General features: G+C 40.3%; 1 protein-coding gene across 1 annotated transcript; it reads left to right on the top strand.

Annotated features, from left to right (window-relative positions):
• Positions 1 to 20,054: 20,054 nt before the first annotated feature.
• LOC118625881 (WD repeat-containing protein 78-like) lies at positions 20,055 to 25,833 on the top strand (the record flags this gene model as incomplete). Its single annotated transcript, XM_036255089.1, has 3 exons — positions 20,055 to 20,153; positions 20,186 to 20,743; positions 25,702 to 25,833. Coding segments are annotated over 3 exons (789 nt in total), but the record flags the coding sequence as incomplete, so codon positions are not given.
• Between the last annotated feature and the right edge of the window lie 551 nt (positions 25,834 to 26,384).

Below are 26,384 nucleotides of genomic sequence, written 5' to 3'. Positions count from 1 at the left end.
GAGATAAACCACAGAACTTATATGCATGTATGCATGACCAATGGACATGGACAACAAAGGTGGGGACAGGGTAGGGAGGGAGGGGAAGGGGGAAATCAGTGGGGGGAAAAGGAGAAACATCTGTAACAAAAATAAATAAATTTTAAAAGTCAATTAAAAAATAATAATAATAGCCCTGGCCAGTTTGGCTCAGCGGTGAGAGCGTCGGCCTGCAGTCTGGAGAGACCCGGGTTCGGTTCCCACTAGGGGCATGTACCTCGGTTGCAGTTTGTCCCCGGCCCTGGTTGGTCGTGCAGGTGGCAGCCACTCGATGTGTCCCTTTCACGTCGATGTTTCTCTCTCTCTGTTCCTCTCTCTCCCTCCCACTCTACCTGAACAAAAAATGGAAAAATGTCCTCAGGTGAGGATAAAAAAAAAAGAAGATTTAAAAAAAATAATAAAAAATAAAAAAATAATAATAATAATAATAATAATAATAAAATGTATTTGTTTTAAAACCTCTTGTAAAACAACAAAAGTTGTGTGGCTAAAATATTTCTATGTTAAATGTCAGTAGATTAAGTTCTAAAAGTTTTCATTAGAAGATAATTATTTTTCTCCTGATATCTTCTAAATTAGAATATATTTCATGTTTTTAATCTCCCAGTGCCAATCTGTAGCTAAAAATTCTCTGGCCTACCACCCAACTGAGCCTTGGAATGGAATTCTTAATTTTCTTGTCAGTTTTTCAAGCAGGGCAAACATCAGGAAATTAATTATTTCATCCAAAACACTTGTTGCTTCAAGATATATATCAAGTATATAACTGACCTATGTTTTCTGTTTTTGAAACTCATCTCTACCAAAATTATAATAAACTATACAATGTAACTGTTTTCAAAATAATTTTTAAATATTAGTCCTGCAAATATAAGCATTGCATTTTTTAAATTAATTTTTCATTATATAGACATTGAAAAGAACAAAATTCTATTAGAATAACATTTATAGGTTTGAAGGTTTTGTTGGCAAAAATAGTTTATTTAATAATGTGCTGCAGTCCTGGAAGATTTGGCACAACATTTAGAGCATCGGTGTCAGACAGAAGGGTTGTGGATTCCATTCTAATCAAGAGCATGTATCTGGGTCGCAGGTTCAATCCCTGGCCCAGGTCAGGGTCATGCGGGCGGAAACCAATCCATGTCTCTCTCTCACATTGTTGTTCCTTTCTCTCTCCCTCCCTCCTTCCCTTTCACTGTCTCTAAAAATTAATGGTAATAATATCCTTGGGTGGCTGATTCCAAAGACTCTGTCACAGGGTTGTTCAGAATCAGATGCTGGCCGGCTAATAAACGGCTCTTACTTGGACTTCAAAAAAAATATATGTGTGTGTGTGTGTGTGTATATATATATGTATGTGTATATATATATATTCTTGGGTGAGGATTAACAAAATAATAATAATAATGTGTTGCAACAAAAGTATGCATTCAAATAACATAAAGAAGCAATTTCAGTAACATGATGTGGACAATGGCACTCTCTTTCCAAAATGCTCTGATTCACAATTGTGAGAGACTCAGTATACTGAACACAAATAGTTTAAATTACTTGATGACATATTCACAATTATGATTTCATTTCTATACTAATTTTTATATTTACACTAGAAATTAATTCATTCACTAAAATTATATAAATTATACCTCAGCATTTAATGTCTTGAAAGTAACTGTTATTTATGAGTCCAAATTTGACTCACGGAAAATTGGCCAAAAATACACATCAAGAATAATGGTATCTATAATGCTGAACAGAAAGTATTATGTAAAGTATCATGAATGGAAGAAGAAGGTGGATAGATAAACATGGTACTCACCTGCTCCCATAACCACATCAAAATTACAACTAAACTACAGAACAACCATTATTCAGAACCACCTGAACTTCAGCTGAATGGAAGTCCTACAACTACAAAATTAAAGAACAGGCCACATGGAGACTGGTAGGAGAGGCGAAGGTGCAGATGGGCTGGTCCCACACCCACATTTGGAGGATAAAAATCTGGAGGGATACCTTGGCAGTGAAGGTCCTCCCTGAAAAGTGAGGGGTCCCCATCCCACACCAGGTCCCCCAGCTCAGGGTTTCAGTGCCAGGAAGAGAAGTCCCCATAATTTCTGGCTGTAAAACCAGTGGGAATTGAGGCTGAGGGAGGCTGACACGTTTAGAGTCCCAGGCAGTTTCTCTTAAAGGGCCCCTGCATGGACATATTTGGACTTGCTCCTACTGGGATGCAGCGTTGGGTATGCAGCTTGAAAGGCACCAGAGACATAGGGAGAAGAACTGAGTTGTTTGGAATCAGGGCGAGAGCTGGAGAGGCAGCTTTCTCCCGGACAGACATGGTGGTAAAGGCCAATGTTCCTTCTGTGAGCCCTTCTCCATGGGCTGGCACATGGCCATCACATCTGGAACTCCTGCAAGTTGTCTCACACTGTTTGCCCTGCCCTGATGCCTCCTTGAGGCCCTGCCCCACCCAACTTTCAGGCCCACCCAAGCTGTTTCCAGTGGCTTTACCATAGGATTGGCCTTAGATCCTGCTTCAGATTTTCTTAAATTCTCTCAAACAAGAAGCAATGGGTCTCAGTTAGCCCCATACCTCTTATTAAGTGGCCCCCAACCTGACACTAGAAGCAGCCAGACTTGGTTCACAAGTTGGTTTTGCCTGGGTACCTCCAAGCCCAGCACAAGAAGCAGCTGTCTGCATATCACATTGTACTTTATGCCTGATGGCCCCTGGTAGAATACAGTGGTTGACCTTGCCCCTAAGCCAGAACAACCAGTGGACAGCTTCAGACCATGTCACCGTACCACCACCCAATCACCTCCACAAGTGACACACTCAATGAGCAGACTCAGTGGGGACCAGAGCCCTGCTAAAGTAAGTTGTGCTCTGTGTGGTGGGCCCCTGCGTAGCTCATCATCCAAGATAGTCAGAGGTTGGTGGTCGGTGGGCACAGTCAGTCCTTGCAGATGATCAGCTGAGTAAATTCTTCCCATTGACAAGCCAGCAGCAATCAAGACTCAATTACAACAGAAGGGTATACAGTCTACATGTGGGGTACACCCTGAGGGCCCAGCTGGGGTGATCAGGCAGGCTGTATAACTGGATCTAGTAAAATAGGCCACCCTATGAAGCCTAGAAGACATAGCAACTCACCCTATACATAGAAACAAACACAGGGAAGCAGCCAAAATGAGAAGACAAAAAAAACATGTCCCAAATGAAAGAACAAAACAGAATTCTAAATGGAGATAAGCAATCTAACAGGATGCAGAGTTCAGAACACTGGTTATAAGGATGCTCAAGGAACTTAGTGAGAACTTCAAGGAATTTAGTGAGAACATCAACAACATAAAAAATGACAAGTCAGAAATAAAGGATCCACCAACTGAAATAAAGAGTAATTTACAGAGAATCAACAGTAGAGTAGGTGAAGCCAAGAAACAAGCCATTGATTTGGAATATAAGGGAGCAAAAAACACCCAATCAAAACAGCAAAAAGAAAAAAAGAATCCAAAAAAATTAGGACAATGTAAAGAGCCTCTGGGACAACTTCAAGCGTACCATCATTTGCATCATGGGGGTGCCAGAAGGAGAAGAGAGAAGGCAAAAAATTGAAAACCTATTTGAAAAAATAATGACAGAAAACTTCTCTAACTTGTTGAAGAAAACAGACATACAAGTCCAGGAAGCACAGAGATCCTAAACAAGATGAACCCCTAGAGGCCCACATCAAGACACATCATAAACAAAATGCAAAAGTTTAAAGACAAAGAGAATCTTAAAAGCAGCAAGAGAAAAGCAGTTAGTTACCTACAACAGAGTTCCCATAAGACTGTCAAGTGATTTCTCAAAAGAAACTTTGGAGGCCAGAAGGGAGTGGCAAGAAATATTCAAAGTGATGACAAACAAGGGCCTACAACAAGATTACACTATACTTCAAAGCTATCATTTAGAATTGATGGGCATATACAGAGTTTCCCAGACAAGAAAAAGCTAAAGAAGTTCATTACCACCAAACCAGTGTTATATGAAATGTTGAAGGGTCTTCTGAAGAAGAAGATAAAAAATATGAACAATAAAATATGAGCAATAAGTACATATTCATCAACAATTGAATCTACAAACAAAATGAACAGGCAGAACAGAAACAGATTCATAGATACAGAGAACTTTCTGTTGGTTGCCAGATTGGAGGTAGGCAATTTCAAACTGATTCCATCTTGTCCCCCTTGCATCAAGAAAAGATTGGGTTCAAGTCACCATCACTCCTTAAAATGGCTAAAGTGTTCACCCTTTTGGGAGTGTGTGCATTACAAGTGTCTTGGGCCACTGTCAGGCAGAAGACTATCCAATGTTGGTCTGAGTAGAATCTGAAGTTACAGAAGATGCCACTCTAAACTGGACAAATGATGAACAGACTGAGTTCTGGTGACGGGCCCTGACACGTGACAACAATAAGAGCAACATGGGCACAGCTGGTGTGTCTCAGTGGATTGAGCGTTGTCCCATGGACTGAGAGGTCCCAGTTCAATTCCAGATCAGGGTACATGCCTGGGTTGTGAGCTCCATACCCAGTAAGGGGCATGCCGGAGGCAGCTGATCGATGTTTCTTTCACATTGATGTTTCTAGCTCTCTCTCTGCCTCACTTCCTCTCTCTCTAAATATCAATAAAAATATATATATATTTTTAAAAAGAACAATATGGACCTCACCCAGGTTCCATGCAGCTTCCTGGTGCTTGGAATATGTGATGGAGGTCATTGCTCTGGCTGGTTAATGGGGGGGGGGGGGGGTAGGTCATTCCTTCTCTTTTTCTGTCATGAGAATTTTGTCTCCTAAAGGTATGAAAATTTGTTCTCCAACTACACATCCAAAACTTTTATATGCCTTCCCCTTTCCTCCTTCAAATAGTAGCTTACTGGTAGAAAGAAAAATATCCTTGAATAATAAATGAAAAAAAAAATTTTTTTTTTTGTAATCCTCACAGGAGGAAATTTTTCTATTAATTTTCAGATAGAGAGGGAATGAGGAGGGAGAGAGGGGATGAGGAGGGAGGGAGGGAACGAGGGAACGAGGGAGGGAGGGAGAAACACTGATGTGAGAGAGACACACAGGTTGCCCCCTGAATGACCCCAACCAGGGCCAGGGATCAAATTGCAACCGAAGTACATGCCCTTGACCGGAATCAAACCTACAACTCTTTGGTTCATGGTTGGGTGCTCTAACTACTGAGCCAAACCAGCCAGGACATCAATGAAAAAATTTTATGACTGAGAGACTTGAGAGGAAGGAAAATACAAAAATACTTAGAAATGCATGTGCTATGCTCAAGTGAATGTCAAACTTTAGGTTTATCTGTCTAGTACACACTTTTCCCCAATCATAATAATCACATGTGCAAAGACAAGTAAACTTCCAAAGGCAGCATCATGAGAGTATTAAAGTTTTATCATTTACAATAAAATTGAGTTGTTTCCTGTTTGACATATTTATGATAAATAATATGTGGTTGTTAGATATTGCTGGTGATATAGTTATAAAATAAAGTAATCCTATTATTATTAATCAGTTGTTTGGAGATTACAAATCATGGTGTTTTATCCTTTTGTTTTATTTTTAACTATTAACATTTGCAACTATTAATTCTAGCCATATTGAGGTATAATTGACAAAAATATAATATATTGAAAGTTTTAATGTGATGATTTGATATATGTATACAAATATACAAACAAATCCAACATATACTAAAGGAGTCCCAGAAATGGTTAATTAATACATCCATCACCCTCACATAATTACTTTTGTTCTTTTGTGGTGAGAATGCTTAAGATGTACTCTCTCTGCAAATTTCAGTTATACTGTACAGTGTTGTCAACTATTACCAGTATTATAGTCATCATGCTATGCGTTAGATACTCAAAATTTATTCATCTTATTTTAATAACCATGGATAAACAGAAAGAACTTGTCTTCTTCATGTATGGATTAGCTGTGATAAGTCACAAATAATAGTCCTATTTATTTTTATTTTTTTATTTTTGTTATCCTCACTAGAGGACATTTTTCCACTTTTGTTCAGATGGAGTGGGAGGGAGAGAGATAAAGAGAGAGAAAAACATCAACGTGAAAGGGACACATTGAGTGGCTGCCTCCTGCACAGCCACAACCGGGGCCGGGGACAAACTGCAACCAAGGTACGAGCCCTTAGTGGGAACCGAACCCGCATCTCTCTGGACCGCGGGCCAACGCTCCAACCACTGAGCCAAACCGGCCAGGGACCTATTTATTAATAGCCCTTAATGTTACTCCAAATTTGATAGAAAATATTTTACTATTTTTAAATAAATGGCATTGTATTCACATGTGGTCTTAATATACTGCATTCTGTGAACACAAATTCTCAATACTACACAAAGGAAATGACTTTCTCAATTTATTTTACATCCTTAAATCCTTCACTTATTCATTCAACAAATATTGACTGCCTATTAAGAAAAAACAATCACTCTCACCAACATGGAATTTACATTCTAGCACAGGTAGACAGACAATATTAGTTCAATAAATAAGTAAATTATGTAATATTTTAGAAGGCGCATAGTACTATGGGAAAACTAAAATTGGACCAGTTTAGGGAGATCGGAAATGCAGGCAACACTGACCAGCTGCAATTGTATTTCCGCCAAGACCTGAAAGAAATAAGGTAGCCGCCACGTACATATGTGGGGAAAGGGTGTTCAATGCAAAGGGAACAACTAGTGCAAAGGCCCAGAGACAGGAGCATACCTGATGTGTTGGAGTAGCAATTTTCAACCAGTGTGACACAACAATTTTTAAAACATGCAGTACCTGACATTTAATCTGGGGCACTGACCTCTTTACCCTTAGACTGTCAATTAAAAAAATGATGACAGTGCCCTAACTGGTTTGGCTCAGCAGTTGGAGCATTGGCCCTCGAACCAAAGAGTCTCAGGTTCAATTCTGTTCAAGGGCACGCACCTCGGTTGCAGTTCAATCCCCAGCTCTGGTCAGGGTCGTGTAGGAGGCAACCAATCGATGTGTCTTTCTCAAATCAATGTTTCTCTTTCTCTCTCTGTCTCCCCCGCCCTCTTCCCTCCCACTCTATCTGAAAATCAGTGGAAAAAAAAATCCTCTGGTGAGGATTTAAAAAAAAAAACAAAAACCTGACAACAGCAACACAACAATAGTTATCTGGTGTGAATTAATCAAAATTATACCTTTTATTTTTGTCAGATAGGCAAAAAATATATTTTTTTAGTGTGCTGCAGAATTCTGGTAATTAGCTTACGTGTGCCGTGAGATGAAAAAGGTTGTAATTTGCCGTGAGATGAAAAAGGTTGTAATTTGCTCTGGTGGAGGGACGTTAAGAAAGTCAGTATGTTTCAAATAGAGTGACCAAGATGGAGAAAGAGTAGGAGTGGAAGTGAGAGAGAGAGAGGTAAAGATACCAGATCATATAGCGTCCTATAGACCATTAATTTTTTTTTTTTAACGTTTACCTTGAGGGAAATAGAAAGCCAGTGTAGGGTATTGAGCAGAAAAATGTAGCAAACTTAATATTATTTCTGCACAATAAATACTATATGATAGTATATACAATAGCAAATTATGAGGTTCTATGTGAATAAGATGTATAATAAAATTGTTCCTCTAAAATCTGGGGAGCTTCTATTTACTAACACTCATAGAAAAACCAATTCTTTTTGTGAATTTTGCTATAAAAGGGAGTAGAGAAGTGAGACTGTAAGTGGAAGAGGTCTTGAGTCAAGTGGGTACTTTTCAAATATGGGGGTAATTTTATATTCTGATAAGAATGACCCAAAAGAAAAGCAAAAACTGATGATGGCAGGAGAAAGACACTAAATGAAGGAGAAAATCCTTGAATAGGACAGATGATATGGGATCCGGCATACACGGTGACCCAGCATGTAGGGTTTAATCAGGAGCCAGAGTAGATTGGTTACTGAACAAGAGAAAGCAAAGGTTAACAGTGGGGGGAGGGGTAGGCCAGTGGTTGTGAGGTTGGAAACATGAGGGAGTTCTGTTCAGATTGCTTCTGTATCCTGAGTGAAGTCACAGTCATAGCTTAGATGGATGGGGAGGGGAGAGATGTCTGTTCTGATTCCGGAAATCTTTTCTTGGGAGCCTGGCCCACTTCACAGGTATGTGATGTGTGCAGTTGCACAGAGCCCCACATCCATAAGGGGTCCACACTTGCTTAAATGTTCTGTTGTCACACTCTAAAAAGTCTTAACAATTTTTTTAAACCATTTTTGATTTTTCACTGAGCTTCACAAATTATGTAGCTATTCCTGCTGGGAGAGTCTGAATATCTGTCACCAGTATTCTAGAATTTCAAGTATCTGGTATAAGTTTTTTTCAACCATTGTACTGAATTAGGCCTTTTTAAAACAGTAATTAATGTCCTTCAGGTCTATGAAAACTTCCTTGATTTATTGATAATTTCCTCCTTTCTTTTTTCTCTTTTTGAAAATCCTATATTTTAAACATTGCATAATGTACAATCCACTAGTTCTCTTATCATTTCTCTCCTATTTTTTATGTCATAGTTTTGTTTTATTTTCTGCATAATTTCCCCAACTTTATCTTACAATCCACATTCTGAGTTTTTTTCTTCTATCATATTTTTGCTTATTTTTACTTCTTAAGTTCAGCTTTCTATAGCTTCCTGTTCTTATTTCATAGATTCTGTAATAATCTGCTTCATAACTGTCTAAATTGCCTCCTCCCGCATCTTTCCCTGAATGGTATGAAGCTGTAATACTGCGAGGATTTGTGTGCTCTCATGGCACTGGGACACAGAGAGGTCTGCACTTGTCCTTTTCTTCGAATGTGCACTGCCCCCGAGGTGTGCTATGTAAGGGCCCATCTCTGGACACTTTCCTGTCTGTCCCTGAGTCTACAACTTGTAGAGAAAGAGGACACAGCAGGTAGAGTGAGAGGAAGCAACAGCTGTGTGAAGCACATCATGTCTCTACCCATCCACCTGCTCCACCTTTCACACTGTTAGGTAGTTACCAGAGTGGGTGGAGGAGGTGGGCAAAATGGATGAAGAGGATTAAAAATCATAAACTTCTAGATATAAAATAAATAATTCGTGGACTATAATGTATAGCATAATGACTACAGTAGTAAGACTATATTTTATATTAGAAAGTTGGTAAGAGAATAGAGCTTATAAGTTCTATCACAATAAAAAAATTTTGTAAATATGTATGTAGTGATGGATATTAACTGGACTTATTATAGTAATTATTTTGTAATATATACATACATCAAATCACTGTCATACACCTAAAACAAATATAACCTTATATGTTAATGATATCTTAATTCTTTTTTTTTTTTTTTTTTTTTATCCTCACCCGAGGACATTTTTCCACTTTTTGTACAGATAGAGTGGGAGGGAGAGAGAGGAAGAGAGAGAGAGAGAGAGAGAAACATCGATGTGAAAGGGACACATCGAGTGGCTGCCACCCGCACAACCAACCAGGGCCGGGGACAAACTGCAACCGAGGTACGTGCCCTTAGCGGGAACCAAACCCGGGTCTCTCCGGACCGCAGGCCGACGCTCTAACCGCTGAGCCAAACTGGCCAGGGCATGATATCTTAATTCTTAAAAATCCAATTTAATCCCTGGCCGGTTTGGCTCAGCGGTTGGAGTGTCGGCCCGTGGACCGGAGAGTCCTGGGCTCAGTTCCCCCTAGGGGCACGTGCCTAGGTTGCAGTTTGTCCCCGGCCCCGGTTGAGGTTGTATGGGTGGCAACCACTTGATGTGTCTCTCTCACATCAATGTTTCTCTCTCTCTCTCTCTCTCTCTCTCTCTCTCTCTCTCTCTCTCTGTCTTCCACCCTCTCTTCCTCCCACTCTATCTGAAGATAAATGCAAGAATGTCCTTGGGTGAGGATTAGAAAAAAAAATCCAACTTTAATAAAATGAATACAGATATTTAATGAATTTTTTAAAAAGAGATAAGCCTGGCCAGTGTGGCTTAGTGATTGAACATTGATCCATGCACCAAGAGGTCACTGGTTTGAATCCTGGTAAGGGCACATGCCTAGGTTGTGAGCCCGATCCCCAGCAGGGGGGCATGCAGGAGTCAGCCAATCAATGTTCTTTCTCATTGATATTTCTGTCTCTCTCTCCCTCTCCCTTCCTCTCTCTCTAAAAATCAATAAAGAAATAAAATGTTTTTAACAAGTTAAGAAAGTGAAATTGGAAGAGAAACAAGAAGAAGAAAACTAATAGGCACATAATCTACTATAGATCTTTAAAGGGTTAAATATGAAAGAAGGGGATACAAATAATTAGACTTGACCAAGGAGTCTACCCAAATCACCTCTTCTATGAAGCCTTCCAGACAACCTGTAATCTGGGGTAGCAATCCGGCCTGTGAGCTACCATTGTCTCTGTCCATTTCTCTAATTCCTTGTACTTACAGCACTCCACAAAGTGGTGGCTTATTTATCTCTTATCCCCCTCCATGGTGTGATCCTTAAGACTGAATCTGTGGCACTGGAGGCTGATCTTTGTGAACCCTATCAACTGAATCCCTGGCCTTCTAGATCCCAGGGAGAATCTGTCCATTGAAAACCCTGGTGGCAGGTTGGGTTGGTAGGAAAATGTGGTAAGAACACTAATTTCCCAGGCTCCCTGCCTTCTGGTCACCATGAAAGGCTGCCTCTCTCTGTGGAAAGCTTCAGCTGTGACCAGGCGGTCCTCTCCCTACAGCTACCTTCTCAGAGTTCCCCAATCTATTCCCTCCCCTGGCATCTTGAGGCCTAGGAGGAGTACTATCTCTTATTTTGCTAGCCCTGGGATAGTTTGCTTTTCTAAACTCTGCCCACACCTTCATAAGCAGTCCTCTTCTCAAACTGCCTACTTGGAGGTGTCTTCTGATTCTTTCCAGGGCACTGACTATTCAAAGGCCTTAATTCACAATTATGCATAACATCTTGAAAGGAGACTAATTGTGTAGTTGACAGTAGGGTCTTCTAGGGGATCTTTTGTTTGTTTTTAATCCACAGATCTAAGCATGAATGTCAAGAGGATCTTCTGAGGCAGTGTTAATTAGCAGAGGAGGGCTAAAAGATTTCTTGTGGGCAAGAGTAGATGCATTTAGAAATTACTAATATAAGCTATAGTTAGAAAATATCTGTAACAAAAAAATAAATAAAAATTCATAAAAAAAAAGAAAAGAACAGAAAACAATCTGTCAGTTATAATCCTGGGAAAACACTATTATTACCAGACTATTCCCATAGCAATGATGAAATTTAACCTTGAAATTTTAAAGAGCAATACAATATAAGAATCATTATACAACAAATTTCTTCATTATTCTATCCATTTTATACCCTGTGCTCCCAGTGTTTAGAATAGCACCTTGTACACAGAAACTAAGAAAGTGCTTATTGAATGAACACTTTAGAAGAAAGTGTCATCTTACACTTGTATGAAGGGGAATATTAAGTAGCATTCTGGTCATTATCTAACAATTAAAACATCACAGACCTGAAGATGGTTCAAGAAATAGTAAATACTCATGAATGAATACATGAAACTGATCGATATATAAATAGACTAAAATAATTGGACTTGTACTACAATAATAGATTCTATTTGTTACCACTCTGTTAGGTACTTTACATATACTTCAATCCTCACACTCCTGCCCAGTAGAGGTGGTCAAAGAAGGCTTGTAAGAGGGAAGACTGATGGTAGATGGAGCAGGATTTTATCCTGAAGACCATGGGGAGCCGTTATTTCTACATAAAGATGTCATTACCTAATAATTGTTTTGGGCATGTATGTGGAACAGCAGTGAAAAGATAATTGTTATAAAAATTTTAATAAACAATGATGGTAACTCATAAGTATACTATGAAGTAATTTCAAGACACTGGTTCTTATTAGGTTGTTGCTATACGACTTTTTGCGCGCGCGCACACGCGCACACACACACACACACACACCATCCTATTGTACCAGTCTACTTTCTCAAGCCCACATATGGCTGGCTCTGTGCCCAGTTACTGTTCTGTCTTCAGGCAGACGTCCAGTGGTGTTCAGACCAACCACATCTTTTGAGTTGTGCATCCTTTGCTTAATGTACTGCTTTACAGCACTCACTGGGACAAGAGTGCCACCTTGTGTGGTGTTGCTGACTGTTCACAATCTCCAACATGTTTTCTTTTCATTTGAGCTACTTGTGAATGAGGCCACTGAAGTTTCCTCCCAGGAGTAACTTGGAAAAGAAAACTGTTAACAAATGTTTTGCCAAATACAACAGAATGGAAACCCAGACCCTTTTTCAATAAAGTAGTAGAGCTACAGCCTGAATTTAGTAGATCGGTTACTACATGCTGGAAAATGCTTAACCTGTATTCTCTGAGCTCTTGATTTTATTGTAGTTAAGTTCTTTTTTTTAACTTAAGTTTAAAATACAACTGAAATTATGATACAGGACTGAAATAGGTTAAGTAAAATCCTACTCTGCTGTCTCCCATAGAGGCCCATCTCAATAAAAAGTTCTGAGAATAAATTCCAAGAGGTTATTTGAAAGTACATTCCTTGATGTCTGCAAAAGAGGCTGTAAGCCTTTGCAGACAAACTATTTAAACTATTTTAAAGGATTACTGAAGAAAGAAATTTCCTTAAACTCCTGGAGAAGAACCATGAGTGGATTATTTCTGCCTTCTCTTCCCTACGCTTTTCCACAGGCACTTTTGCTTTACTTTTCTCCTCTTCTGGCTTCATTTATTTTCTCACAAATGTTGAAAAAATGAGCTCTCAGTACCTGTAAGTCTATTATTTTCTTGTGAAAGTATAAAACAATATACTGTCACTGCACATCGAAAAATGCCACTGTGCACCCATGGTGAGCATGTAATGCAAATTGATGTTCTGTACAAGAAAATAATACCTACATTTACTGAGCACATTATATACATTAACTCATTTAATTCTCATAAAAATATGCTAATGCTAGTTTTATTGTTCTCATTTTAAGATGGGAAACTGAAGCTCACATCGATGAAGAAGTAGAGTCATTTCAAATCTAAGTCTCTCTAACTCTAAACACCTGTGCCCACAATCATTATTGCCTCTAATCATAAATCGCCAAATAATAAGGATATACTAGTCATCAAAAAAAAAAAAAAACAGGGAAGATGGCGGCGGGCAGGACCTGAGGGAGGCTGAGTGTGTGAGAGAGTGTGAGTGGACGTGAAGGTGGATGACCAAACCCGAGCAGTGCAGAACCTCTGAGCAGAAGGTTCCTGTGCTGTAGACAGGAGCAGCAGACTACCTCAGGAGATCCCACAATTTTGGAAGATCCCGGGTCTTCCCTGGGAGGAGACAGTGGGAGTGGCTAAGGCCCAGCAACCTGATCCCACCAGCACACCTAGCACCATCTGACCAGTGGACACTCTCTCAACACAGACCAGTGCACAGTAGCGGAGCTCCCAAGGTGTTGGTCTCAGAGGCCTCAGACAGCCTGGAGCCCAACACCATCCCCCATAGTAGCAGCCAGATCAGAGTCTAGATATACCCCCAGCAACAGAGGCTGAGGAACAGACATCAATTCCCAGGCAACAGAAGCACAGACTGGCAGGAGAGACCCACTTCCAAAAACTACAGCAAAAGCTGAGCAGGAGTTGAGCCCCATGGGGCAGCAGCACTCTCCAGCCGCCAGCAGTGGGACCTGGGGCTCCACAGAAGCCTGTGTACTCCAGTAGCTCACAAGAGTGGTGGGAAGCCAGAGCCCAAGAGACTGGTGTGATCCAGCTGCCCGCCCACCAGAACTGCACAGTGTGGGGGCACCAGAGAGGGTGTGCGACCCAGCAGGGATTGTGCAATCTAGTTATCCCCAGGACTTGCAGGGCGCTGAAACACCAGAGAGGCCTGTACAACCCAGCAGGGACTGTATGATCTAGTTACTGGGGGGAACTGTGGGGTGCTGAAGCACCAGAGAAGCCTGTGCGACTGAGCAGGGACTGCATGATCTAGTTACCACAGGGCCTGTGGGGTGCTGAAGCACCAGAGAGGCCTGCGTGACCGAGCAGAGACTGAGCCATCCAGTTACCCACAGTACCTGCGGGTTACTGAAGCACCAGAGAGGCCTGTGAGACCCAGCAGCCATAGCATAGGCATAGAGCCAGGTGCCCAAAGGGACTATAAATCCAGTTACCTGCGGGACCTGCAAAATGCGGGGCACCAGGAAGGCCTGTGCAACCAAGCTGTGCACAAGATAGGCTTAGAAGATGTGAAAATGGAGGCAGAGTGAATAGAAGTAAACAGATGATCTCCCAACACCAAATGAAAATTGCAACTAAAATAAAGACAAATCCTCAGAAAAAAGCAACAGAAAAGCAGCAAGACAAGACCATATAACCAGGGACACTGGTAGGATCTGCAGAGGCATGAGAGGGTGGCGGGCTAGAAGCCCACAGACAGCAGCAGTCTTAGCTGTGAGCAGCGTTCTTGGGGAATAAAGACCAAGCCCACTCCACAGCCCAGAGAGCCAGAACAGAGCATTAAATAGCCACAGCCACTCACCGGGGGGTACGGCAGAGGGAGGGCAGACTGGCTTGAAACTCTGTGGGGACACCCGGGATTTGGAGGACACTCAGGGGTTTTGCTGAGTGGCAGTCACAAAAAACGGTGGTCACTGTGCTCCTTCGCTGAGCTGTGGAAAAACCCAACAGTCCCTCCACCCCTGAAGATTCAGCCTTTCCCAGGTGAGGCAAAGAAATACAAATTGAGGCTCATTAATAACCAGCATCTATCCCAGTCTCTGGAAATCCTCTTATACAAAACACCAGGGCTACATTCCAAGGCACTGAGAAACTGAGACTACTAACCACCAGGAAAGAGCTAGAGGATAACTGAACCTTTCCTGGGCTTGCAAATCTACCCAAGAAAGTAAGACTTGACAGTGGTGTTTAATGTGGACCCGCCCAGGCTCATCCAAACAAAGCAGAGGGAGGCACAAACAGCAGAACACCTATACCCACAGGGAAAATTTGGCAGGCTCCAAAACCCACTGAGATAGCCAAAATGGTGAAACAAAGAAACAAATCCCAAATGAAAGAACAAGAGAACTCTATTGAAGATGAAACCAATGAAATGCACCTAAGAAAATTATCAGAGGTAGAGTTCAGAGCCATGATCTTGAAGAAGCTCAACAGCATGAGTAAGGACATCAGCACCATGAGTAAAGATATTGAAAACCATCCAATAAGTGAAAATGAAGAATGACATAGCAGAAATTAAGAACACATTGGAAAAATTAACCAGCAGAGTAGAGGAAGCTGAGGACTGGATTACTGGATTAGAAGATAGGGTAGAAAAAAATCAACCAATCAGAAACCAAAAGGGAAAAAACAATTTAAAAACAAAAAGACAGCTTAAGAGAATTGTGGGACAACTGGAAACGTGATAATATTAGCATCATAGGAGTCCCCAAAGAGAAACAAAATGGGCAAGGGTTAGAGAATATATTTGAATAGTGATAGAAACTTTCCTAACTTGGTGAAGGAAGAAGGCATTCAAGTTCAAGAAGCACAGAGAGCCCCAAGTAAGAAGAACCCAAACAGGCCCGCACCAAGACACATAGTCATTAAAATGCCAAAAATTAAAGGCAAAGAGAGAATCCTAAAAGCATCAAGAGATAAGCAACAGGTTACCTACAAAGGAAACCCCATAAGGCTCTCAGCTGACTTCTCACAAGAAACACTACAAGCCAGAAGGGAGTAGCATGAAGTAAACAAGGTAATGAAAAACAATGATCTGAATCCAAGAATACTCTACCCAGCAAGGCTATCATTCAAAATAGAAGGTCAAATAAAGAGCTTTCCAGACAAAAATAGCCTACGGGAATATATTAACACCAAACCAGCACTGCAAGATATGCTAAAAGGACTGCTGTAATTAATAGAAGAAATAGGAAGAAAAATATAACCACACTGAACAAAAATGGCAATAAATAAGTACATATCAATTAGCACCTTAAATGTGAATGGTTTGAATGCTCTGGTAAAAAGACACAGAGTAGCTGACTGGAAAAGAAAGCATGACTCACATATATGTTGTTTACAAGGGACCCACCTCACAACAAAAGACTCACATAGGTTGAAAGTGAAAGGATGGAAAAAAATCTTTCAAGCAAACAAAAAGCAAAACAAAGCTGGGGTAGCAATACTCATATCTGATAAAGTAGATTTCAAAATTAAGACCATGCTCTGGCCAGTTTGGCTCAGCAGTAGAGCATTGGCCTGCGGTCCAGAGAGACCCAGGTTCAATTCCCGCTAAGGGCATGAATCTCAGTTGCAGTTTGTCCCTGGCCCTAGTTAGGTCATGTGGGTGGCAACCACTTGATGTGTCCCTTTCATGTCGATGTTTCTTTCTCTCTCTCTCTCTCTCTCTCTCTCTCTCTTTCCCTCCCTCCCCACTCTATCTGAACAAAAAATGGAAAAATGTCCTCGGGTGAGGATAAAAAAAAAAATGAAGACCATAACAAAGAAGGCCACTACATAATATTGAAAGGCTCTATCCAATAGGAAGATATAACCATGGTAAACATATATGCACCCAATATAGGTGCACCAAAATATATTAAAAATCTTTTGGAGGACTTCAAAAGAGAAATTGACAGCAATACAATCATAGCAGGGAACATCAACATCCCGCTGACATCACTGAATAGATCTTCTAGACAAAAAATTAACAAGAAAACACAGACTCTAAATGAAGCACTAGATAAAATGGATTTAATACATATCTACAGAGAATTACAGCCAAAAACTACAGAATTCACATTCTTCTCAAGTGCACATGGGACATTCTCAAAGATAGACAACATGTTAGGACACAAACTAAGTCTCTACAAGTTCAAAAAGATTGAAATCATATCAAGCATCTTTTCAGATCACAATGGCATGCAACTAGAAATCAACTGCAACAAGAGCATGCAAAGACATTTGAAAACATGGAGGTTAAATAGCATGTCATTGAACAATGAATGGGTTACCATGAAGATCAACGAAGAAATTAAAAACTTCCTGGAAACCAAGAAAATGAATACACAACAACACAAAAACTATGGGATACAGCAAATGCAGTCCTGAGAAGGAAGTTCATAGCACTACAGGCCTACCTCAAGAAAAAAGAAAAATTTCTAACAGAATATCCAACCTCACAACTTAAAAAACTAGAAAGTAAACAAAAAAAAAACACCAGAAAAGGAGAAGGAAGGAAATAGTAAAGATCAGAGCCCAAATAAATGACATGGAGACCAAAAAAAACAATTCAAAGGATCAATAAAACAAAGAGCTAGTTCTTTGAAAAGATAAACAATATAGATGGACCCTTAGCTAGACTCACCAAGAAACAAAGAGAGAGAACCCAAATACACAAAATCAGAAATGAAAGAGGAGAAATAATAACTGATACCACAGAAATACAAAGGACTGTGAACAAATATTATGAACAATTATATGGCTAAAAATTCGACAATCTAAGCGAAATGGACCAATTTCTAGAAACACATAATCTCCCAAAACTGGATCAGGAAGAGATAGAAAACTTGAACAGACCAGTAATAAGAGAAGAAATTGAAGATGTAATTAAGACTCTCCCAGCAAACAAAAGCCCAGGCCCGGACAGCTTCATGGGGGAATTATACCGAACATTCAAAGAAGAACTAATACCCATTCTCCTCAAACTATTTCAAAAAATTCAAGAAGAAGAAAGACTTCCAAACTCCTTATATGAGGCCAGCATAATTCTAATTCCAAAAAAAGAGAAAGACACTACAAAGTAAGAAAACTACAGGCCAATATCCCTGTTGAACATAGATATCGAAATCCTGAACAAAATAGTAGCAAATAGAATCCAGCAATACATCAAAAAAATTATTCACCATGACCAAGTGGGATTCATACCAGGAATGCAAGGCTGGTACAATATTCGCAAATCAATAAATGTGATACACCATGTAAACAAAATAAAGAATAAAAACCACAAAATCATATCAATAGATGCTGAAAAAGCATTCAACAAAATCCAGCACCCATTTCTGATAAAAAACGCTAGGCAGTGTGGGAATAGAGGGATCATATCTAGACATAATAAAGGCCATATATGAAAGACCTACAGCCAACATCATACTCAATGGGCAAAAACTAAAAGCATTTCCCTTAAGAACAAGAACAAGGCAAGGATGCCCACTTTCGCCACTCTTATTTAACACATTACTGGAAGTCTTAGCCACAGCAATCAGACAGGAAGAAAAAATAAAAGGGATCCAAATTGGAAAGGAGGAAGTGAAATTGTCATTATTTGCAGATGACATGATGCTGTACGTAGAAAACCCCAAAGACTCCATCAAAAGTTTACTAGACTTAATAAATGAATTTGACAAAGTAGCAGGATACAAAATTAACGTCAAGAAATCGATGGCATTCTTATACACCAATGATGAACTCACAGAAAGAGAAACTAAGAAAACAATCCCATTTACCATTGCGGCAAAAAAATTAAGATACCTAGGAATAAACTTAACCAAAAAATAAAAGACCTATTCGCAGAAAACTACAGGTCATTGAAAAAAGAAATAGAGGAAGATATAAAAAAGTGGAAGCACATACCCTGTTCATGGATTGGGAGAATTAATCATTAAAATGTCCATATTACCCAAAGCAATCTATAGATTCAATGCAATCCCCATCAAAATACCAATGGCATACTTCACAGAATTAGAACAAGTACTTCAAAAGTTCATATGGAACCAAAAAACACCTCGAATAGCCACAGCAATCTTGAAAAGGAAGAACAAAGTTGGAGGGAGCACATTACCAAATTTCAGGTTATACTACAAAGCCACTGTAATCAAAACAGCCTGGTACTGGCACAAGAACAGGCATATAGACCAGTGGAACAGAACTGAGAACCCAGAAATGGACCCAAGGCAATATGCTCAATTAATATTTGACAAAGGTGGCAAGAGCATACAGTGGAGTAAGGACAGCCTCTTTAATACATGGTGGTGGGAAAATTGGACAGCTACTTGCAGAAAAATGAAACTAGACCATCAACTTACACCCTACACAAGAATAAACTCAAAATGGATAAAAGACTTAAATGTGACTCATGAATCCATAAAAATCCTAGAAGAAACTGTAGGCAACAAAATTTCAGACATCATATGCAGCAGAATTTTCACTGATACATCACCTAAGGCAATAGAAACAAAGGAGAAAATGAACACATGGGACTACATCAAACTCAAAAGCTTCTGCACAGCGAAAGATACAATCATCAAAATGGAAAGGCTACCCACTGTATGGGAGAGCATCATTGCCAATGATATATCAGAAAAGGGGTTAATTTCCAATACATATAGAGTGCTCATACAACTCCACAAAAGGAAGACAAAGAACCCAATTAAAAAATGGGCAGAGAAACAAAATAGACACCTCTCCAAACAGGACATACAAATGGCTAAGAAACATATGAAGAAATGCTCATCATCACTAATCATCAGGAAGATGCAAATTAAAACAACAATGAGGTATCACCTCACACCTGTCAGAATGGCCGCCATCAACAAATCATCAAACAACAAGTGTTGGCGAGGGTGTGGAGAAAAGGGGACTCTAGTGCACTGCTGGTGGGAATGCAGACTGGTGCAGCCACTATGGAAAACAATATGGTGTTACCTCAAAAAATTAAAAATTTAACTTCCATTTGACCCAGTGATTCCACTTCTAGGAATATACCTTACGAAGCCTGAAATACCAATCAGAAAGAATATATGTGAGAGAAAAAATGGCGGTGGAGTGAATGGAAGCTACACAGACCTTTTCCCAGGACCAAACTGGAATTACAACGAAAATAAAGACAAATCATCAGGAAGGGGCAACCAAAAGGCAGCTTGGAGGACCACATAACCAGGGACACTGACTCAATCCTGGCATAATGTCTACTGCTTGGGATTTGTATGATTCTTTTGTTGCTCTGGAGCTTTCATCTGCATCAGTTCAACAACCTGTACTTGATTCCGCCAGTAAAGAAAATACGAAACGATCTTTGAGTCGAGCAGTAAAGGAAGTATGCTTAAAGATCAGGACCAAAGAGGGCAAGGAAGTACTACAGAAAAAAATAGTGAAGATAGTTCTATAATGGAAATAGAAAATGTAATTCTGGCTAAAATGCATGATGATGAAGAAGACAACTCAGATGCAATATTCAAATCTGAAAAGTTTCATCAGGACTTATTTTTTATGGAACGAGTTATAATGGAGAATATATTTCAGCCCAAACTTGCAGCTTATCATCAGCTTCCTATTTTAAAAGAGCCAGAACCTGAAGAGCCTGAAGACTTATTAGAAGGTGAAAAAGTTGAAGAGGTAGAAGAAGAGGTTAAAAGGGAAGAGGAAGAAGAAATAGAGATAGATGCAGAACAATCAACAATATCAGCCAACTTGGAACGACTTTGGTCCTTTTCCTGTGACTTTACCAAAGGCCTTAATATGAGCAGCCTTGCCTGGAATAAAACAAATCCAGACCTTTTGGCTGTTGGCTATGGGCATTGTGGATTTAAAGAGCAAAAAAATGGATTGGCTTGCTGCTGGTCAATAAAGAACCCCATGGTAATCCCAACAGGAATAATACTTATTTTTATTTAATTAAATGTTGACATAATTTTCATAAAGTGGATCATTGTATTTGATAATTAAACAAAGTCAAGAAAAAAAAAAGAAAAGAAAGAATATATGTACCCCCATGTTTATAGCAGCACTATTTACAATAGCTAAGATCTGGAATCAGCCCAAGTGTCCATCAGTAGACGAATGGATAAAAAAGCTGTGGTACATATACACAATGGAGTACTACGCAGCTGTAAGAAAGAAAGATCTCTTATCCTTTGAGACGACATGGAGGGATCTGGAAAGTATCATCCTAAGTGAAACAAGCCAAACAGAGAAAGACAAGTATCATATGATCTCACTTATTTGTGGAGTATAATGAACATAACAGTCTGAGGAATGGGGTAGTCCCAGAGATGTGGAAGTGGGGTACAGACTGACAATCCCCAGAAGAGGGGGTGGTGGGGGAGAGATAAACCACAGAACTTATATGCATGTATACATGAACAGTGGACATGGACAACAAACTGGGGAAAGGGTAGGGAGGGAGGGGGAGGGGGGAATCAGTGGGAAAAAAGGAGAAACATCTGTAACAAAAATTAATTAATAAAAAAAATTAAAAATTAAAAATAAATAAATAAATAAAACTACCATATGATTCAGCAATCCCACTTCTATGTGTGTATTCAAAAGTGGAAAAAGATACTGAAGAGATATATGCACCACCATGTTCACTGCAGCATTATTTATAAAAGGCAAGCTATGTAAACACCTTAAATGTCCATCAATGGATAAATAAAATATGACATATACACACATATAATTTAGTCATGAGAAAGAAGGAAATCCTGCCATTTGTGATAACATGGGTGGAACTTGAGAAACTTGAAGGCATTACGCTAAGTGAAATAAGCCAGACAGAGAAGACAAATGTTGCATGGTATCAGTGATATGTAGAATCAGAAAGAAAAAAAAAAAATAGTCAAACTGTTAGAGTAGAAAAGTGGTGCAGAATGTGGCAAATGGAGAGAGGTTGGTAAAAGGGTACAAACTTTCAACCAAAAAATAAATAAATAAGCAAAAAAATAAAAATAAAAAAACAAGCTTTCAACTATAAGATTGAATGAGTCATGAGAATCTAATGTAAAATATGGTAACTCCATTTATAACACTGTATTATATAGTTAGAATTTGCTAGGAGGAGAGTAGTAAAACTGAAATATTCTCACGGAAGGAAGGAAGGAAGGAAGGAAGGAAGGAAGGAAGGAAGGAAGGAAGGAAGGAAGGAAGGGAGGGAGGGAGGGAGGGAAGGAGGAATGGATGGATGTGTTAGTTAACTAAATGGGGGAAATCCTTTCACAATGTATATATTTATCAAATCACCATGATGTATGCTTTAAATATCTTATAAACTTAGTTGTCAATTGAACCTGAATAAAATTAATTTTTTTTAATAAAAATAAAGTTGAGTTACTTTTTTCACCTTAAGCAATAAAAACTTTTGAAAATAATGCCATCTAGTGGCATCAAACTTTCCACAAAAAAGCCAGTAAATCCGTCAACCACATTTCCTAGTAAAAGTTTCCTTAGCAGTTTCAAATAAACAAATGTGCCTTTGTTTTAAGAGAAGGCACTCTGCATTTATGTTGCTGGGTTTTAAAATTTGACTTCATCTTTTACTAGCTGAATGACCATAGGCAAGTTGCTCAATCTCTCTGTAAAATGCACATAAAAACAGTACCTGCCTCTCAGAGTTGTTAAAAATTAATGAGAAAATCCATATAAAACACAGCATTTGCCTCATAGTATACGCCCAATAAGTAGTAATTATTATATTACTCGATGGGGGAAAAAGTTGCTGTCAGTGAGACTGAAGTCGGAGTGATATATCACTTAAACTATGGTACTTTATGTCATCAGTTCTGGTTAGAGCACTGTACTCTGTCTTTGAAATGCATTGAGATATGCTTGCTATCTAGATTATAGATATTAATGACTGGTATTCTCGTATTTTGAAAGATCCCTGAATTGAGCTATCATTGTGATTTACTGTCAAAAGACTTATATTTTTAAAAAGTGTTTTTCTTTTATTGATTTTAGAGAGGGAGGAAGTGAGAGAAAGAGAGAGATAGAAACATCAATGAGAGAGAACATCAATTGGCATGCTCCACACTGGGGATCTGGCCCATAACCCGGGCATGTGTCCTGACTGGAGATCGAACCAGTGACCTCAGTGCATGGGTGGAAGCTCAACCACAGAGCCACACTGGACGGACCGTCAAAAGTTTTATAAAGTAGCCCAGCCGGTGAAGCTCAGTGGTTGAGTGTTGACCCATGCACCAAGAGGTCACCAGTTCAATTTCTGGTCAGGGTACATGCCCAGGTTGTGGGCCAAATCCCCAGTGGGGGGAATGCAGGAGGCAACCAATCGATGTTCTCTCTCATCAATGTTTCTATCTCTCTCTCCCTCTCCCTTTCTCTCTCTCTAAAGTCAGTAAAAAAAAAAATGTTTAAAAAAATATTTATAAAGTATAATTTACCCCTGATTTGGTTTGTTTACTATTCTACAAGAAAATATAAATGTTGCTATGAGAGCATAAGTGGAAGTGGAGAAAAGGAAGCTTCATTCGTTAATTTTTTTTTAATCTAGGCATATATAATATGTAATCAGCCCTAAAAATGCCTGTCTTAAAGGCAAGGATGGAACTGATCCTATTTCTGACATCCTTTGAGCTATAGCATTGCTATAATTTATTTTAGAGTCCTTGAAGCATATTTTATCTTGATCTTACCTGTCCAATGAAGCATAGTGTGATTTTAAAAATATGTTTGACGAAAAATGTCTCCTAAGATCTTCAAGGACATGATGATAAAATGTTAGTCCAATGGTAGCACTATTAAGGATTCATAGCTAGGCAACCAGCAATATTCATAGTATATTTTAGTGGACAGGAATCAATCTAGGGGTTGGGGGAAGAATGCTACAAGACTGTCATGAACACCCCTTGTTCAATATTTTTATCAAAAACTTGGGTGAATAAAACATGAATTAAGTTACAGAAAAGTATGGATAGACTGACTGATAGGTAGCAAAGGCACCCAAATAAGCCATGCTCTGGATTCCTGACCCACAGATAATAAAGTGAAATAATACAGTTTAGTATTTTAAGTCATTAAGTTGTGGGATAATTTGTTATCCAGCAATAGATAACCAATTCAGTTGATCAGGGGTCAGCAAACTACAGCCTGTGGGCCATGTCTGGTCTCAGGGTTGCCAATGTATGGCAATTGAGCTAAGAATGGTCTGTATAGGACATTCTCCGGACTTCTGGTCAAGACAGTGGCATACATAAATGCGGTACTCACCTCCTCCCACAACCACATCACAATTACAACTAAACTACAGAAGAAACGTCCTTCAGAACTGCCGGAAATTGAGCTGAATGGAAGTCCTACAACTATGAAATTAAAGAAGCCACATTGAGACTGGTAGGAGGGGCAGAGGCGCGGACAGGCTAGTCCCACACCCACATATTGCGGATAAAAATCAGGAGGGATACCTTAGCTAAGAAGGTCCTCCTTGAGGAGTAAACGATCCCCCTCCCACACGAGGTGCCCAGCTCAGGGTTCCAGTGCCAGGAAGAGAAGTCCCCATCACTTCTAGCTGTAAAACCAGCAGGAACTGAAGCTGAGAAAGGCTGAGGCAGCTGGAGCCCCAGGCAGTTCCTCTTAAAGAGCCTGAGCATGCACTTACTCAGACTTGCTCCCTCCCAGCTCCAGCATGGAGAGGCACCAGAGATAAACGGGAAGAACTGAGTTGTTTGGCATTGGGGTGAGAGCTGGAGAGGCAGCTTTCTCCCAGACAGATGTGATGGTAGAGGCCGTTGTTCCCTTGGTGAGCTTTTCCCCCACGAAGCCAGCAGACAGGTGCCATACCTTGGACTCCAGCAACTTGGCTTACACTGTTTGCCCCACTCTGGTGATTTCCTGAGGCCCTGTCCCACCCACATTTTGGGCCCACCCAAGCTGTTTCCAGTGGCTTTATCATAGGATTGGCCTGCCTTGGCTCCTGGTTCAGATTTTCCTGAATTCTCTGACAAGCAGCATCTGGCCACAGCAAGCCCCATACTTCTCGCTAAGTGACCCCAGGGCTGGCACTAGAAGCAGCCAGCCTTGGTTCACAGCCTGGCTTTGTCTGGGCACTTCCAAGCCCAGCACAAGCAGCAGCCATCTGTAGATGGCTTTGTAGCTTATGCCTGGTAGGCCCGGGTAGAACACAGGCAGTGCCTGACCTTGCCCCAGACCCAGCATACCCAGTGGCCAGTTTCAGACCACATTGAAGCGCCACCACCCAACTACCTCCACAAGTGACACACTCAAGGAGTGGACTCCATGGGTACCAGAGCCCTGCTGAAGTAAGTCTTGCTCTGTGTGATGGGCTCTTGCACAGCTGATCATCCACTGTAGTCAGAGGTTGGTAGATAGTGGGCACAGCCAGTCCTTGCAGCTGATCAGCCTGAGTAAAACCCTCCCACTGACGTGCCAACAGCAATCAAGATTCAATTGCAACTGAAAGGTACAAAGTCCACATGCGGGGTACACCTTGAGGGCCCAGGTGGGTGACAAGGGAGGCTGTGCCACTGGACCCTATGGAATCCTTCTACAACAGGCCACCCTAGAAAGCCTAAGAGGCATAGCTCTACCAAATACACAAACACAAGGACACAGCCAAAAGGAGGAGACAAAGAAACATGTCCCAAATGAAAGAACAGAACAAAACTCCAGGAAAAGAACTAAATGAAATGGAGATAAGCAATCTAACAGATGCAGAGTTCAAAACACATCTTATAGGGATGCTCAAGGAACTTAGTGAGGACCTCAAGAGCATAATAAAGGACCAGTCAGAAATGAAGGATGCACTAACTGAAATAAAGAGTAATTTGCAACCCCATCTCACGCAGGCGTGGGGCATTGTGGGTCTTGCAGTTCTTGTGGGCAAGGGCTTGCCCGCTGGCCCCACAGATCGGACTACATTTCCCAGTGCAGGTGAATCTGGTGTTTTTGAGGACATCGTGGCCCTGGAATCATCATGAAGCCAGAGTGCACACCTTCCATGTTGTTACTGTCCATTGATTGCTTCCAAATCCAGGTGACCGAACAGTCCTTTATCCCCAAAGTAAGCTCAAAATGGTTCAGACATTCCAGGACCTGCACCCCAGCCCCAGTGGATGGCAAAGTGGGCTCCTTTGAAGAGCTGCTGCAGCCTCTGCTTGGCCTCTTTACTCAGCTTCAACATGGTGACAGCTCAGACAGTGCAGCAAGGACCTGCAACAATGACCTGTTTCTTTGTTTTTAAAGGGAAAAGCTAAATGACTTTGTTTTCCCATGAAAAAAAATAATAATAATAATTTACAGGAGAGCTGAGGACTTCCGGTCAAGACGGCAGCATAGGTAAATGCGGTATCAGGTCCACAACCACATCAAAGTTACAACTAAAGTACAGAAAACTATCATTCAAAACTGCCTGAAACCAAGCTGAATGGAAGTCCTATAACTACAAAATTAAGAAGCAGCCACATCAATACTGGTAGGAGGGGCAGAGGCACCACAGGCTGGTCCCACACCCACGTGTAGTGGATAAAAA

The sequence above is a fragment of the Molossus molossus genome, unplaced genomic scaffold (genome assembly GCF_014108415.1).
Source record: "Molossus molossus isolate mMolMol1 unplaced genomic scaffold, mMolMol1.p scaffold_m16_p_1, whole genome shotgun sequence".
Taxonomy (NCBI): domain Eukaryota; kingdom Metazoa; phylum Chordata; class Mammalia; order Chiroptera; family Molossidae; genus Molossus; species Molossus molossus.
This window is presented reverse-complemented; position numbering and strand designations above follow the sequence as displayed.